Source organism: Brachycentrus maculatus, unplaced genomic scaffold, assembly GCF_059751285.1.
Source record: "Brachycentrus maculatus isolate JH-2025_06_01 unplaced genomic scaffold, ASM5975128v1 h1tg000119l, whole genome shotgun sequence".
Lineage (NCBI taxonomy): Eukaryota > Metazoa > Arthropoda > Insecta > Trichoptera > Brachycentridae > Brachycentrus > Brachycentrus maculatus.
The window spans coordinates 3,221,535-3,239,540 of record NW_028280872.1 but is presented as its reverse complement, the minus strand read 5'-3'; the positions used below and the strand labels follow the sequence as shown (position 1 = coordinate 3,239,540).

Genomic DNA, 18,006 nt, shown 5'->3' with positions numbered 1-18,006 from the left:
AGTTGGAACCAGGACTCCGTTGTGCACTGCCAGTTTAGCTTCCGCTGATAGGTTTTTTTGATGAGATGTCAAAAAGTAATATGATATTTTTTAGTGGAACTGCGTTTAAAAAAAAAACTTTTTTTGTAAAGATTTGGCGTTTAATTTGTAGAACTCAATTTTTATTTGTATATTAAATATTAAAATCAAACACTGATTTTTAAGAGTCTACTACATAAATTGTATTTTATTTATTGTTTCGGCATTCACTTTGTGGTAAGACATGATGAAAATGTCATGAGCCCTGTAAATGAACCGACTTCCATATTTTTCTTCATCTATGTTAAGATGCTAAAAAATATTGTTAAACATAACATGCTTAAAGAAAACACTTCTTTTTATACCACTTGAGTTTTATTAAAGACTACTAGTTTCAGAAGCTAAACTTCCATCATTCAGGTCTGAATAATAACTAATGAATAATAAATAATGTATTTACAACATTTTGAGTGTGTCGAAATACTTGTTCACAAAATCTAGATTATCTCCAATTACAGGAGTTATTTTCATATTATTTTTTGACATCTCATCAGAGATGAAGAAGAATATGGAAGTCTGGGCATTTACGGGGCTGACGACCGTCATTCACTTAAACCAGCCTATGACGGTCGTCAGCCCCGTAAATGCCCAGACTTCCATATTCTTCTTCATATTTGATGAGATGTCAAAAAATAAATCATGTTTTTATTTAGACCTGAATGATGGAAGTTTAGCTTCTGCAACTAGTAGTCTTTAATAAAATTCAAGTGGTATAAAAACAAGTGTTTTCTTTAATCATTGTTACATGTCTTACCACAAAGTTAATGCCGAAACAATTAATAAAAACATTACATTGTTTCACCTGTCTACATTTGTGTTTATAAAGTCATTTATGTTTCTCTTGTTATAGTTTATTGCCACTTTCCTGTGCATGGGGGCACTAGTTGCCGGCAACCCGTGGGGCGCTAACGACGATGGCCAATGGAGGGGAGAGGGTCTGGCCGAGAGCCAGGACTGGGGACAGTGGAATGGAGGACATGGAGCGTGGGGCGCTCCCGCTGTAACCTGGGCCGGTCAGGGCGCATGGGCCCATGGAGCCGCCCCCCTGGGACCCGACGGTCGCGTCGTAGACACCCCCGAGGTCGCTCAGGCCACGGCTGCCCACTTGGCCGCCAAGGCCGCCGCCGGAGGTCACGGGGCTTGGGTCGCTCCCGCCGTGGCCTGGGCCGCTCCTGCCGCGTGGGCTCACGGAGCCGCTCCCCTGGGACCTGACGGTCGCGTGGTGGACACCCCCGAGGTCGCCCACGCCAAGGCCGCCCACTTGGCCGCCAAGGCCGCTGCCGGAGGTCACGGAGCGTGGTAACTGCGCCGTTGCCCGTATAAGATGACTGATCTAGCCAAATTACCATAGTACAGACCCGAGTCGCCCTTTATACCTTCGCTTCCGTTATACCGCCGCGTTTATAAGTATTATATGTTATTATATTATCTATGTATATTGTATATTTTTTTATAGTTTGTGATAAAGCAGTAAAATAAAAAGATTTTTTTATCTACTCTCCTTTCTTTATTTTTTCACCATTTTTATTTCAATTAAGATTTAAAATTATAAAAAATTACTAAATCCATTTTTTATACTTATTAAAAGGCATTTATCACCAGATTTATGAAGGCAGAGCAAGCTAGAAGTGTATTTCAGGACAGACGAGTGTAGCCTTTCATAAGAAAATGAGGTGAGAAAATAATAAAATAGGTGCAAGTATAATATATTGTCTTGTTAAAAATGACTAACTGCTTTGATGTTTATTTTCTTGCCAAGCAAAAGTGACTTAAATGGCCCTTCTAAACATTTTACGTTTTGTTAGTTGGTCACTTTCTCCTGTATGACTATGGTATGTAAGTCTGAGCATTTATCTTCTTACCTTCCATACCCAGAAATGCATAGGATACTGTATCGTTTTGATGCTCTGTTATCTAGATCCTTACTTGCATGAAGAGAAGGCAACTAATTTTGCCGTTCAGCTATCAGTAATAAGAAATAAATATTTTAGTGAAAAAATACTACTATTTGTTTTGACCCCCGTTGGAAATAGAACTTGGGACTTTCAGAATGGTAACTAAATGCACTAACTATCTCTCTACACAGGCAGACAACATTGGGTATTCATATATCACTCACTCCTTTCAAGAACGTCATAAATCAAAAATCGACAAAATTCAGTTGTGCATGTTTTCGGAATGCTCAGAAAACGTACTTTATCCCAGCAAAAGCGGCATATTTTTAACTTAATATTTACCCGCTACAGGGCAGAAAGTGTTGTTTTTGCATTTTGAAGAAAGCTATTATCAATAAAATCATGTTTTTTGATTTATGACGTTCTTGAAAGAAGTGAGCGATATGTATATGATAATATGTGACGCGTTTCGTCTTATTTAGACATTATCAAATAATCATGTGATATGAGTATCTGAGCTTTACAACATTTTGAGTGTGTCCAAATACACAAAGATTTCGAAATCGGTTCATATATATAAAACATCCAAGAATTTGAGTAGTGTGGTTGTCAATAATGGGTAGAATTGGTGTATGTTACACGTGTGTAAAGTCATCACTTAAACCAGTCTATGACAGTCGTCAGCCCTGTGAATGCCCAGACTTCCATTTTCTTCTTCATCTTTGATGAGATGTCAAAAAATTAAAGTATCTAAGCCTTTTATTTAGCAGAGGCACATTTATTTTGAAATATTTACATGACCCGAATTATTTTACATACTAGAAGACGCCAGAAAACGTGATTTTAAATTTTTATGAAGCTCATATTTTGACCAGTTATTTTATTGACAACATTTTTGGTTGTTGTTCCACCAAAAATGTTGTGAATGTGATGAGTCGTAAATGACTTGTATGTTCATCAATTGTAAAAAATATTTTTTATCGGATAATGTACAACATATAGCATCATTTTCTTGAAATACTACATGGGCCCATTGCTGTGATATAATAAAAACATGTTTTATTTATTGTTTCGGCATTAACTTTGTGGTAAGACATGTTACAATAATTAAAGAAAACACTTCGTTTTTTACCACTTGAGTTTTATTATAGACTACATGTTTCAGAAGCTAAACTTCCATCATTCAGGTCTGTATAATAACATAGTTATTATACAGACCTGAATGATGGAAGTTTAGCTTCTGAAACATGTAGTCTATAATAAAACTCAAGTGGTAAAAAACGAAGTGTTTTCTTTAATTATTGTAATAAAAACATGGTTTATTCTTAAACGTTGAAAGTGAAACAATTTTTTTTATTTAATTTTTTTATTATACATATTTATATACATAACAACATGTTTACATACAAAAAAGCACATTAAAATAATTTGCAAAAATAGTTAATAAACATATTTGGAAGAACGAAGAAAGACAGAGAATGTTTTAGGTACTTTTCACATGGTTAATACTAGGGGATCAGTCGGCTTTTTTTGGGAGACTTTGCGTTTACCACGCTCCGGCCTTAGCGGCCAAGTGAGCGGCCTTAGCGTGAGCTACTTCGGGGGTGTCCACCACACGACCGTCGGGTCCCAGGGGAGCGGCGCCATGGGCCCATGCGCCCTGAGCGCCCCAGGCCAGAGAAGGAGCGGCCCAAGCACCCCATGATCCAGCACCGGACTTAGCGGCCAAGTGAGCGGCCTTGGCTTGAGCGACCTCGGGGGTGTCTACAACGCGACCGTCGGGTCCCAGGGGAGCGGCGCCATGAGCCCACGCTCCTTGAGCAGCCCAGGCCAAGGAAGGAGCGGCCCAAGCACCCCATGATCCAGCGCCGGCCTTGGCGGCCAAGTGAGCGGCCTTGGCTTGAGCAACCTCGGGGGTGTCTACGACGCGACCGTCGGGTCCCAGGGGAGCGGCTCCATGGGCCCATGCGCCCTGAGAGGCCCAGGCTACAGCGGGAGCGCCCCACGCTCCATGTCCTCCATTCCACTGTCCCCAGTCCTGGCTCTCGGCCAGACCTTCCCCCCTCCATTGGCCATCGTCACCTCCCAGCCAAGGGTTGGCAGAAGCCAGACCCACGACGCACAGGAAAGTAGCGATGAACTGAAATAAAAAAACATAAATCGTAACGCATGTCTGTGTCGAAAACTTAAGTGCATGTTGGTCTTCGGGTCGACCAAAAATCGCATGTGTTAGACATTTTGTGTAGTTTTGAGTGTGTTAATGGTGCTATAGTGGTGAAGGGTGGTATTGTTTGCATGCTGTGTTAGTGATTGTCCTGACGAAGAGACGGGTACATCTCGAAACCGGTAGACATAAAAATCTCGGTGAGTGGTTATATACTGTTATTATTAATATTTTTGTAAAAAAAAAATAATTAAAAATGTATCCGCCTCGCTCGGCTACCGTACTGGAAGTCCTGGTTCGATTCCTAGGATGGGGTCAAGTAAATAAGTGTTTTATCACTCTAATATTTAATAGATATTACCCTGGACTGGTAACTGAAGTAGAGGGGTGATTACCTTTCCTTCATGTGTTTACGATAAAGATAACACTGCGTTTATATTATGCACCATCGGGTACGGATAAGGGTTTGAAGAAAGAAAAAGAAGAATAAATAAGCAAATATCCCTTTATAGACATATAATTTTACATATATTTCTATCAAAACAAAAACACTATTGAAATAATATTCGTATAAAGCTTCCGAGTCCCAATATAAAACGCAAAGCACAAAACAACGCGACTCACTAAAAATATTAATTATATTTAATTTTTAAACTTACAGAAGGATTCATGGTTATTTGAAGTTAGCCTTTTCAGTGAAGAAAACTGCTTGTGATTATTCGTAGGCTGTAGCGGGCTTTATATACTGCTGGTTTTGTAGGGGGGATATTCCGGAAATACAATTCGAGCCCGATAAAGCTCAAAGCGAAGCTTGATGAAGTTTTATAGTCGAAATATTTATCGATTATTCATTTACAATATTATTAGCACCTGTATGAATTTTGGAATCTTTGAAGGCTTTTCTTTACGTTAATTTATACATGTACACATATAAATTATTCAGGTTCAAAATTCTTTTTCATTAGAATGAATTTCAGGAATATGGATTGAATTGTGAATTATTTTTCACAACAGATTGTAAAAATGTTTATTCATCAATTTTAAGTCTTAATATCGTATATCGCCCGTATAAAGCGTAAACAATGATATTTTATCAATCTTTGAAGAAGAAAAAAACATAAAATGAAAATAATGTATTTCATAAGATTCTTATAAATATCGAAAAAACCAAATTGATCTTAACATAAAATTACTTATGTTTAAATATCAAAATAAATCTTGAAATTAAAACATTCATAATTGTTGTGATTAAATAGTTTTAATATGTATTTATTTCATAGTTTCATATACATATAACTTTTTGCTGTTGCCAAGTTCATCTTCTGTTTTACGTATACCAACAAAGTTATTTTATAAAATACCTTTAAATTATTAAGTGTTACTTTTAGTATAATCGAGTTATAGAATAAAAAAAACGAATAAAGTATCGATCTATTTACCGATTTCTGAAGTAGTCATTACTCAATTCGGTTTTAAAATTCCCTCCGTAAATAAAGTGTACAAATTTGGTTGAGTTTTGCATACTTTATTTCTTAATTGTTCGCCTCCGTAGTATAATAATGGTCAGCACGCTTGACTACGGATCTGGAGGTCCCGGGTTTGATTCCCAGGGGGGTCAAATAAATATAAGTGATTTTTTCTCTCTAATATTTATTCCATATTACCCTGGACTGGTACCTAAAGCAGAGGGCTGATCACCTTTCTTTAATGTATTTACGAGCAAGATAACAGTGCGTTTGTATGATGCAGTGCCCTATGCACCACTGAGGTGCGGATAGGGGTTTGACTGAAGAAAAAAATGAATGATGTTTCAAACAATTGTATGTTAGAAGTTTCAGTTTAAAACATATATTATATAAATATCATAAATCTTATATTAACTGAGAAAGTTGTGAATTACATCAAAATAATTGAAAATGTAATAGTTGAAAAAAAATATTTTCAATACATATCTGAACTTTTTTTAATTACTTCATTATTTTTATAAATAAAATTAATTATTTATATATATCGCCTAGTCAACAAACTACGATAGAGTTATAATGAAATAGTGCGAATAATTGCATCATCTAAAATATCAACAAATATAAGACGGTAAAAGTCATAACCTTAAGGTACTTTGAGTTCAACATAGTCATATTTGTATTTAGTGTTATGAATTTAGTAGCAAAACTTCAAAATTGAAATTAAGCTTTCATGCAAAAAATTCTCCCTAGTTTACTACGAAATTTGGTGACTTAATTGCGTCATAAAGTTGCATGATATGTTTTTTTTTTATAATTTTGTCCAAGTGAAGGTCACTAACAATGTTAATTTGAATTCTCAGCGAAGCATGTGGTTTCATAATTCTATATCCTTAAGGACGCTTGGGAATCATAGTAGAAATCCCATTTTACGAGTTATTTAAATTATTGCTCAGTCAAAAATTTTATTTCTCATCGTACCTACTATTCAAATATGCGAGATCGGAGATGTCGTTAGGTGGGTAAGGCAACGAACGAGACAATGGTATACGCATGTGAGGAGAATGGAACCATCCAGACTACCCCATATTGCAGCTCGGCTAACCACAAGGAAGACGACTCCAAGGAAGACCACCAAAGAGTTGGATGGACAGCTGGGAATCGACATCGCTTGAAGCTAATCTTAAATAAATAAAAAAAGGCCACAAGGCCTACACTTAGCAGAAGAAGAAGAAGAAGAAGATATTTTTTATATTTTATTCGGCTATGATAAATATCAGAAATCAGAAAAAAAAAATAAAATCAGATACTGTGTATATATTGTACTGAAAACAAAATGTGATTATATATCGTAGTCGTACAGGAAAAAGTGATCAACTAACAAAACGTAAAATGTTCAGGAGGGCCATTTAAGTCACTTTTGCTTGGTAAGAAAATAAACACCAATGCAGTTAGTCATTTTCAACAAGTCTATCTATTATACTTTCAAGTTTAAAATCTTTCAGGATTTTATTCTGGGCATTATTAAGCTAGTAAGATATCAAATAGTCAATGATCACGTTTTTGTAAAAATGCACTTGGTCACTTTCTCCTGTATGACTACGATATGTACTTTTCCTCGATCTTCCTTTGCTTCTATTACCAACCATATTCGCCTCATTAATTTGTTTTACTATCCTTTCCTCTCTCATTCAACTCACATGCCCAACACATCTTAACAAAACTATCATCTTGACACTATCAAGTATTTCAAAGGCTTAAAAGTGATCAAGTGAAGTGTCGGAATAAATGGACTTGTATGTATGAGGAAATGCATGAATGCAAAGAAGGCGAATATTGTTTGCTCGTAACCATTAAGAATTCCAGTAGTGATCTTGTCTTTAAGAACAGTGTCCGTCGATGGTTGCTTCTCGTTGGTAGGGACAAGGCAGAAAGTGAATTAATTAAAGTCCAAGTGTAATTATTTTATTGTAAAACCATTATACTGTAAATTATTTTTGTACCTATTTTTAATCTAATAATTTAAAAAATATATTAATACGTAAGTATTTTGGCTCAACACAGGCCATGCCTTAAGAGTCGTAGTACATTTAGTAAAAAAAAATAATAAAGCATGTATCTATGAAATAAATAAATTAAGACAGATTGGTGTGGCGTTCACTTCTATCTGCCTACCCCTACAGAAAAAGGCGTTATGGTTAGTTAATTACTTTTTTTTAAAAGAATAATTAATTTGTTGAATATTATCTTTATGTATTCATGGTTATAAACTAACCACCCACTTCTGCACTGATCGTTTTTTCTATCGATACACTTTTTTATAACTGTTTACATATATGATAAGGCACTGAGTAAATAAACCACGAATTGGTCAACAGTTTTTAATATATGCACGTAAGCTTTTTTGTGAGAGAGCTTTTTTATCTCCCACCCATGTCGCTACCTAGTTCTGCATTGTGCAATATATAAAGGCTCTCGTCCATTTGAATATTCAGAAGCAATTATTTCTTCACAGAAAAACAATTAATTCATCCAACAATGAACTCAACTGTAAGTCTATTTGTTAAAATTTTAAATTATTATTTTAATATTTATTTATTTTTAATCATATGAGCAAGTTGTAAGTAAGCTATATTTAAAACTAATAATTTTTTATCTTTGAAGATCACCATCTATAAATTTTTACAACAAAAAATTATGGGTTCGTTCAAAAATCTTAAATCTCCTTTTAAAAATCTGAAAATGTTTTTCAGTGAGGGTTTAGATATTGGAACACAATGTTTCATTTTTTTATGTACACCTGTAACCGGTGTTTAAAGTAAAAAACATGTTTTATTAAAACAGCCTTTTTCTACCACAGTGGCGCTATCTTTGAACCTAATAACAACATACCCAAAACCAAACGTAACATGTTAAAGGTTGTATTGTTATTCCAAAGAATTTTAATATATTAATTTTTTTGCAAGGATTGTGGAATAAATATACTAGAAATGTGTGCTTTCTTTTCCATTTACCAAGACATATCCACGGCAACGCGCGAAAAATTGATTTTTTACTCTAAATATATTTATTTAATATTACTCTGGACTGACGCCTAAAGTACTGGGCTGATCACCTTTAATTCGTGTATTTAACGATCAACATTACACTGCATATGATTCAATGTTTTATGCACTACTAGGAACAAATAAGAGCTAGAAAATAAATTCGTATATGTAATGAAATCATATATGTACATATTAATAGGAGAGTAGTATTATATGCTTCAAACACAAAAACCTTATTTTTTTGTTTTTTTTTGCAGTTCCTGGTAGCACTTTTGTGCATGTGCGTAGTCGCTGTAACGGCCAACTCTTGGGCCATAAGGAACGACGGGAGCTGGAAGGGAGAGGGGCTGTTGGCAAGCCAGGACTGGGCCAGCAGGCGCACCTGGGCCGCCCCCTCCGCATGGGCCGCCCCCGGTGCTTGGGCCGCCCGCTCAGCATGGGCCGCCCCCGGTGCTTGGGCCGCCAACACGGGAGCTTGGGGACCTGCTGTCGCCACATGGGCTCCTGGTCGCCGATGGTGGTAACCGCCGAACGAGAAATAAGACAACCGACCGATATTTTACATATTTGAAGAAAATAAGATTTTAATTTTAAATTAATTTTTTCCTGTGCTTTGTTAGAGTAAAAAAAGCAATATAATAATAATAAATATTCAAAATATTATCAAAAATGTTATATGGAATAATTATACAAATAAACAACATCTCATAAGAAATTCTTTTTTATTTGAACTAAGGTTTTTGTTTGGAAAATCCCAAAATTTGCAAAATCCCCCCCGATTTAGGCTTAAAAAACACAAACGAACCTAACTGATGTTCAAGAGCTTAATAACGCGTTCGTCTCAAAACCATAAAATCTTGACGACTTTTTCAGCCCACTTGATGGCTATGCTGAAAGCTTTCGCGGCTTCAGAAGGTTGATTTTTTTAAACTGGCATCAGCTGCTTGCCTTCATCAGACACACGGAATCATTCAGATTATGGCTCGTTACGGATAATAGAGGGTTCGGATAAGCGAGCTGACATTGTACTCATATGTAACATACATCAAGTGTGATTATTAATAATTCATAAGTCATAAGGAATCAACACATAAAGTAATTCGATAAGTGGAGGCCATTGGTGAAATAAACCAAAAAATGCCAAACATTCCTCTAGTACAGGCCTGGCCAACCCAACTTGCACCTGTGACCTAAAATGTTCCTAAGAGCCGCATACAAACAGTTATATTGTTTTTAAAACATAACGAATTTCATACTTATTGATTTTTAAAGTATAATAAATAATTTGAATGCAGAAGTAATCAGAAAGTACAATCAGGGTGATTGTGAAAAAGAAATATTTCAACGAGCGGATGTAAGAAAAAAACACATATCGCTCACTCCTTTCAAGAACGTCATAATTCAAAAAACTTGATTTTTCAGGAGATCGATTTTAAAGTTTAAAAATATAATACAATGTATTCAAAGTAAATATCAAGCCACTTATTGAACTTTTTGCTGTGCAACAGATCTTTTTAGGTAAAAACTGAAGGTTTTTTCTCCATTTGAAAAATATTTAGTATATTTAAAAAATAATTAAACAATACCTTATCTTCAAAATGCAAAAACAACACTTTCTGCCCTGGCGCGGGTAAATATAAAGTTAAAAATATGCCGCTTTTGCTGGGATATAGTAAATTTTCTGGGCATTCCAAAAGCATGCACAACTGAAAATTTACGATTTTTGATTTATGACGTTCTTGAAAGGAGTGAGCGATATTGAACCTACAAAATATGTATTTGTATATTAACAAACATTTTGATCGATTTTAACAATCGAAATTATAAATTAATTCAAACACATTAATCAAACAATATTACTTTTTTATTTTAAATAAAACCAATATATCAATGGCCACTCAGTGCGATATTTGAGTTTCTTTTCACCAGAATGTATGCATTTCATATAATTACAGAAACTTGATTGGTTTTAATGAGTTAAATACGATTTAAAATACATTCTGAAGAACCCGATATTAAAAAATATATATATTCGTCATACATGACCGCGGGCCGAGGGTTGGCCACCTATGGTCTAGTATATAGGAAGGCCTATCAAAAGTCCGATTTCTCTCAATAAATTTTCTGCTGCCCCATCATCTCCAAAAAAATGAGATGAAGTTTCAAAACAGTTTTAGTTATTTCCTTAGTAATAGAACAACAAGATCTTAAAAACAGGAACACTTCAAACAAATCCTAACACAAACGTCTTTCAGTCAAAAAAACTTTGATTATTATGCAATAAAATTGTACAACCTGCTAACATTATCCATAAAGTCAGTAAAAAAAACTTATCAAAGAGCTCTTCATAAATAGATTATAGTGGTGGATAGATCTGTTTTATTTTGATTTATTTTATATAATTACATTTATATGCATTTTAATACAATTTCTACAATCTAAATAACTCCTGTAATTGGAGATAATCCAGATTTTGTGAACAAGTATTTGGACACACTCAAAATGTTGTAAATAAATTATCTGGTCAAATTATAAGCTTAATAATAAAAATGAAAATGGTATTTTCTGGCGTTTCTCATGTGTGTGATTATAATCCAGGATTCGGATCTCACATACTAATATAAGAGTTTCTGCTTAGTAAAAAACTTCTTTACATCTCACCAATAGATGTCTCTAGTGAAGTTCTAGTGATTCATGAACAAGGTTTCTAAATTGGTTCATATATATAGAACTTCCAAGAATTTGAGTAGTGTGGTTGTCAATAATGGGTAGAATTGGTGAATGTTACACGTGTGCAAAGTGATCACTTAAACCAGCCTATGACGGTCGTAAGCCCCGTAAATGCCCAGACTTCCATATTCTTCTTCATCTTTGATGAGATGTCAAAAAATAATACAATTTCTACAAATTTCTACTAAAAACAATCTTATAATTTTAGTTGCGCTGAGCCTCTCCAAAAAAAAGACTGAGCTCTTGTGCTTGGAGAGGGACTTTTTATTCTTTTAGATTGCTTTATTCCGGCATATCGAATTTGATTGCATGTCATAAATGATTTTCTTTCATATAATTTTATAAATTAGTATTGTAAATGTGCCCTCTGTACATTTAAACTCAGTAAGGGCACGTTATTGTAATTTTGGAAGTGTATGTGTGATGTAATGTTAGTAAATAAGTAAATATATCAATGAAGATATTGATTCTTAGCAATAGGAGTTTACTAACCAATGTTTTAAGTATCTGTAAAAGAAATTAAAGTATAATGAATAAAAATATATTAAACTAAATATTTTTTTTATATCTTAATTTTAAATAAAAACACAGATCTTTTTTGAGTCTACTTAGTTGTATTTTATTAACAAAAACACATAAAAAATTATACTGTGACAATTGTTTCGCCTTGTTAGGGCATTATCAAACGAATGTGAAGATCAAATGGACTACGGTCCTCATGTAGCTATACAATTCTAAGTGACAGTTTTAACACAGGGTACATACCGACATTTCCCATTAGCTACTGTTGTCTCCCATAAATTATTGCTGCACGTGTTAAAACTGTCACTTAGAATTGTATAGCTACATAAGGATCGTAGTCCATTTGATCTTCACATTTCGCTCACTCCTTTCAAGAACGTCATAAATCAAAAATCGTCAATTTTTAGTTGTGCATGTTTTCGGAATGCCCAGAAAATGTACTATATCCCAGCAAAAGCGGCATATTTTTAACTTAATATTTACCAGCTAAAGGGCAGAAAATGTTGTTTTTGCATTTTGAAGAAAATGTATTGTTTGATTATTTTTATAAATAAATTAAATATTTTTCAAATGGAAAAAAAACCTTCAGGTTTTACCTAAAAAGATCTGTTGCGCAGTAAAAAGTTCAAAAAGTATCTTGATATTTATTTTGAATACATTGTGTTATATTTTTAAACTTTAATATCGTTCTCCTGAAAAATCAAGTATTTTGATTTATGACGTTCTTGAAAGGAGTGAGCGATTTGTTTGATAATGCCCTAACAAGGTGAAACAATTGTCAAAATATAATTTTTAATGTGTTATTGTTAATAAAATACAACTAAGTAGACTCAAAAAATCTGTGTTTGATTTTAAATTAGTTCTACAAATTAAACGCCAAATCAAAAAATAAACTAAATATTTTTCATGGTACAAAGCATACTTCCTGATAGCTGATGTCACTAACCATATTCAATGTTTTCGATTACTTCGTTGTTTCAAAGATTTTCAATCATATCATTGCTTCACAAATAATGTGAAAACATATTAGATATGTGTGCTTTATTCAATTTTTACGTTAGTATAAAATAAGGAAAGATTGCAAGGATGTTACTGATAAAATTAATTGGTGTTTTGAGATGATTTGGACATGTGGAATAAATGAGTGAGGAAAGAATGGTAAAAAGAATTTGTAATAGAAAATAGAAGCATAGGAAGACTGAGAAAAATCACTTCACATCATCACTTAGCTCGAATACTTGAAAGTAGTCAGTTCAGGAGTCGAAATAGTCGGCGGGTGTGAATGAGGAGATACATAAATGTAGAAGAGGCGAGAAATGTTTCCAAAGACAAATGTGGTGGCATTCTATTTTCTCTGCATACCCCTGTAGAAATGGCATGATAGTAAGTTGGTATGTTTTTCTTTTTTTTTATATTTTTACAAATGGGGCACATTAAGTACGTTATATTTATAAGTAGGTTTGAATTTTAATATTGTTATGGAAACGCAGAATTGCGGGCATAATTTCTAAAATGATAAAGCTAAACGCATTTAAACCATGAAATTTTGTATTAATTGTTGTTATTATTTTCTAATATTTTTTTCGTTTGTAAATATAAATTATACTTGAAACTGGCAGAAACATCCTTATACTGGGTGACTGCCAAATAAATAATACAAAAATTAAAAAGTTCGATTTTGGATACTTATCCTAAAAATAAATTTATCTTTGATTTTTTTAAGTTAATTTTTATTTGAAATAGTTTTAATTGATTGCATCAGCTGTATTTATATGTACATTTTAATTTATAATTTATTAGCGTAGGCAAAATATAGCAGACATATACCTAGTGTCCAGTGTCCAACTCAAATGCTATGTATTATATAATAATCTTATAACATATAAGGTAATGGCATATAAATTAATATATGCGAACACCTCCGGGTTCAAAATCAGTTCAGATAAATGATACATATCGCTCACTCCTTTCAAGAACGTCATAAATCAAAAAACTTGATTTTTCAGGAGAACGTTTTTAAAGCTTAAATATATAACACAATGTATCAAAAATATATATTAAGCCACTTATCGAACTTTTTACTGTGTAATAGATCTTATAAGGTAAAACCAGAAGGTTTTTTTTCCATTTGAAAAATATTTAGTTTATTTAAAAAAATAATTAAACAATACCTTTTCTTCAAAATGCAAAAACAACACTTTCTGCCCTATAGCGGGTAAATATTAAGTTAAAAATATGCCTCTTTTGCTGGTATATAGTACATTTTCTGGGCATTCCGAATACACGCACAAGTGAAAATTGATGATTTTTGATTTATGACGTTCTTGAAAGGAGTGAGCGATATGTGAATATATATTTTAAATATTGTAATTAAAATGAAATGAAAATATATTTTTTTTAAACTCTAATGTTTGGAAGTGAAGCATGGAGTTGGCAAAAGAAGGATGAAATGCGATCTCTCAGACGAATCTGCCACAAAATGATGTATTATAGATGTTTGTATAATGATTTTAGGAAAGAATGCAAGGCTGAGATAAGAATTATCGGTCGAATTAATAAATGCGTTTTGCGTTAATGGGCATGTGAATCGAATGAGTGAAGAACAACAGTAAAACAAATTTATGAAGCCTAAGTGTTTGGTAATTAAATCAGAAGATGACCGAGGAAAATTTGGCATGATCAAGTATTTCAAATGCTTGTAACTTGTAACTTGGTTGGAATAATCAGTGGTTATGTATGAGAAGATGCATGAATGTGAAAGAGGCGAAGATTGTTTGCAAAGATGGATTGGAGTGGCGTTTTATTATCTCTGCCAACCTCTGCGGAAAAGCGGCGTGATGGTTAGTTAGTTTGTATATACATACAAAAAAAATGTTGAGATTCAAAATATATACAAAAGTGAATCGTATAAAACCAGTTCAAGACGCAGAAGAAGAAGAAAAAAGAGTTTAATTATCTTAACGAACATTACGAAATTGTAGTGTTTTCCCAGTGTCAGAAATGAAGACTCTAAGAAGCATATCAGGCAAGAATCTTTGAGATGGAATAAGAAATTCCAGGATCAGGGAAATATGCGAGATCGAAGATGTCGTTAGGTGGGGAAGGCAACGAAGGAGACAATGGTACGCGCATGTGAGGAGAATTGAACCATCCAGACTCCCCCACATTGCACTGTACGGCCAACTCCCGGGCAGACCACCAAAGAGATGGATCGATAGCTGGAAATCGACATCGCAGGAGGCTAATCCCTCTTAAAAACAGGCCACAAGGCCCACACCAAGAAAAAGATGATGAAGTGTTTTCCGAATGCTCTCCTTTGCTTAGATCTCATGATATTTGGTTGGTTGGAAGATATTGCTTCCTAGCAATAAGTCCGCCAATGTACATAAAGTTTAAACAGTCTGTACATGAAGTTTAAGCAAATAAATAAATGAATATTTATCCATGAGTTAAAAATCCAAAAAAATACGCCTTTTTGTTGAATCAGAAAAATAAATGTGGCCTTAAAAATGTAAATAAAATACCGATTTATTCAGTAACTTTTAAATCAAACATAGATTTTTTGCTTCTTAGTAGACTCAAAAAATCTGTGTTTGATTTAAAAATTAATACATAAATTAAACTGGAGTTCTGCAAATTAAACGCCAAATCAATTAATAAAATCCCCTTCCCTGTTCTAAAGTTTTGTCTGTTTTAAATCATTATCAAGGAAAATATAAATGGAAAACTTTTAGCAAGAAGTGAACATTGGGTTGAAAGGAAAAACAGGCAGAGTATTGTGTACATGGGGCATTTCCATGTCGCCATAGTATGGACCAGTAAAAATGATTATAAACTGTATCACCAGAAATCAGACATGGTATTATATGAAGAAAAAAATGTCTCCATTGTCTATAATAACAATATCATAGAAAGACAATCAAACAAAAGCGAACTCATGTCCTCGTTAGTATGAATAATGAATCGATCATAACACCACCAATGTCTCTATTATTACTTTTAATACCGCATTCATGAATTTATTATTAATATATTAAGTATATTACTTTTGTACAAGTACCTACTTTATAATGTTTGGAAATTATACGCCAAGGGCCATTAAATCAGTCTTCTAGAGAGTGTCTTATTCGAAGGTACATTTATAATACATCTTTAACAAATAAAGCAATCATTGTTTGATAAATATAAATTGTAAAATTTTCGCCACACCTCGTGGCAATGGATCAATTCTAATCTTGATCATGTATATATCGACTGAAGGTTACGTGATCAGATTCAAACTAGTTACTGCCGACAAATGCATAATGTTAATAAATTAAAAATTAAATCCATGCGCAAATCATCATGAAATATAAAATGAAAAAAAATAAAAATAACTAATAAAAAAAAATATATATATATATATATGGATATATATATATATATATATATATATATATATATATATATATATATATATATATATATATATATATATATATATATATATATATATATATATATATATATATATATATATATATATATATATATATATATATAACGTGGTAATATTTTCCTTTTGAAAATTAAGTGTAAATAATATGTAAAGTGGGTGTATAATAATAAAATAAACAATGTGTTGCTTTGTAATTAAAGAAACGACAATAAAAGTTTATTCTTAATTAATCTTTATAATAATTTTTATATCTATCTATCTATCTATCTGATTCTGACAGTTAATAATATTATCGGAATTCTTTTGTTTTATTGTGAGCGACGCATGCGACATCTGGTGGTAGAACTGTATATGTAGGTACTATTTTGTAAGTACTTAATAAAATGTATAGGTAAGTACCTAGTTATTTTATTACATCTCCCCCCTTGGGGAAGAAAATTCATAGTAAAATTTTCACTCGTCCTCCGGATCATCTTCTTGTAGTGAAGGGACTGGTATAAGTTTAGTGATATGATAAAGGTTTGATTTTATTTTTTTGTGACCTGTATCAATTCTGTATATTGAGTTAGAAATTTTTTCAATAATTTTATAAGGTCCAATTTTTAGTTCATCCAATTTTTTTCTGTTTAGCTTGTTTCCATTTTCCACATACACCATGTCTCCTACGTTGAATTCGCAGCCTATTCTATTTTTGTCAAATAATGTTTTATTGTAATTATGTGATTTTATTGTATTTTCAAGCGCTATTTGCCTGTCTCTAATCCAGTCATTATTAGATTTTCCTTGTTTTAATTCGTTGGGTAAAATATTTACATCTGTACCATATAAAAGATAACTTGGGGAAAAGTCAGTGACTGAGTGATTAGTATTATTATATTTATTAACACATTCTTGAGCTATTGTGGTCCATGCTCTTCTCTTCCCTTTTTCATTTATTTTGCATCTGATTTTGTTCACCAATGTTTGATTCAGCCTTTCATTTAGGCCATTTGAGAATGGTGCATTTACTGCAGTGAAGATTATTGGGGTCTGCTTGTCATTTAAGAATTCCTTGAATTCTTTCGAGTTTATTCCTGGGTATTGGTCGGTGAGAAGCATACCAATATCCTCGGTTTCTGTTATTTTCATGACTAGTTTTATAAAATCATTTGCATTCTGAGTTTTCGAGGTTAAAATAAATGCGTATCTTGTAAAGTGATCCACTAAGAGATGTAGATATTTTTTTGTTGATCTTGAACCTCCTAAACCTCCAATTGTGTCTAAAGATATTATTTCAAAAGGCTTTGTGGCCGGGCCTAGATGAGACATAAATCCAAATTTCTTTTGTCCTCTTGATTTATTTTTAATACAAATTTCACAATTTCTACAAATTGTTTTTATGTTTTTCGTCAAATTTTTGGCTGTGTAATGTGGACTAATAGTCTTTTGCATTTGTCCGATTCCAATATGGCATAGGTTTTCATGTATGTCTTTTATGATTTCGATGCTAAACGGTTCTGAAAGAATAATTTTTTCTTTTTTCTTGACCTTTTTAAAATAGACATTGTTTTTTTCAATCCATTTGTTTTTTTTCTGTTGAATTCTTTCATTTTTATTCTGATCTCTTAAAATATCTTCCAATTTAACCAAATTTACAACTTTTAATTGTTCATCTGCATTTTCACTCGAT

General features: G+C 33.0%; 2 protein-coding genes across 2 annotated transcripts in view; one reads left to right on the top strand and one right to left on the bottom strand.

The window, feature by feature from the left end:
* The window catches only part of LOC148309681 (uncharacterized), a 28,610-nt gene that overhangs the window by 4,502 nt on the left and 6,102 nt on the right, over positions 1 to 18,006 (top strand). The window contains exons 2-3 of the mRNA XM_088259677.1: positions 929 to 1,364; positions 9,083 to 9,120. Coding sequence (XP_088115803.1) covers positions 929 to 1,364; positions 9,083 to 9,120 — 474 coding nt within the window. The remainder of the gene's footprint in view (positions 1 to 928; positions 1,365 to 9,082; positions 9,121 to 18,006) is intronic.
* On the bottom strand, positions 3,330 to 4,838 carry LOC148309682 (uncharacterized). Its single transcript, XM_088259675.1, has 2 exons — positions 4,797 to 4,838; positions 3,330 to 4,113 (listed from the first exon to the last, which is right to left on the bottom strand). The coding sequence occupies exons 1-2, from the start codon at positions 4,806 to 4,808 to the stop codon at positions 3,520 to 3,522; spliced, it is 606 nt and encodes a 201-aa protein (XP_088115801.1). The 5' UTR covers positions 4,809 to 4,838; the 3' UTR covers positions 3,330 to 3,519.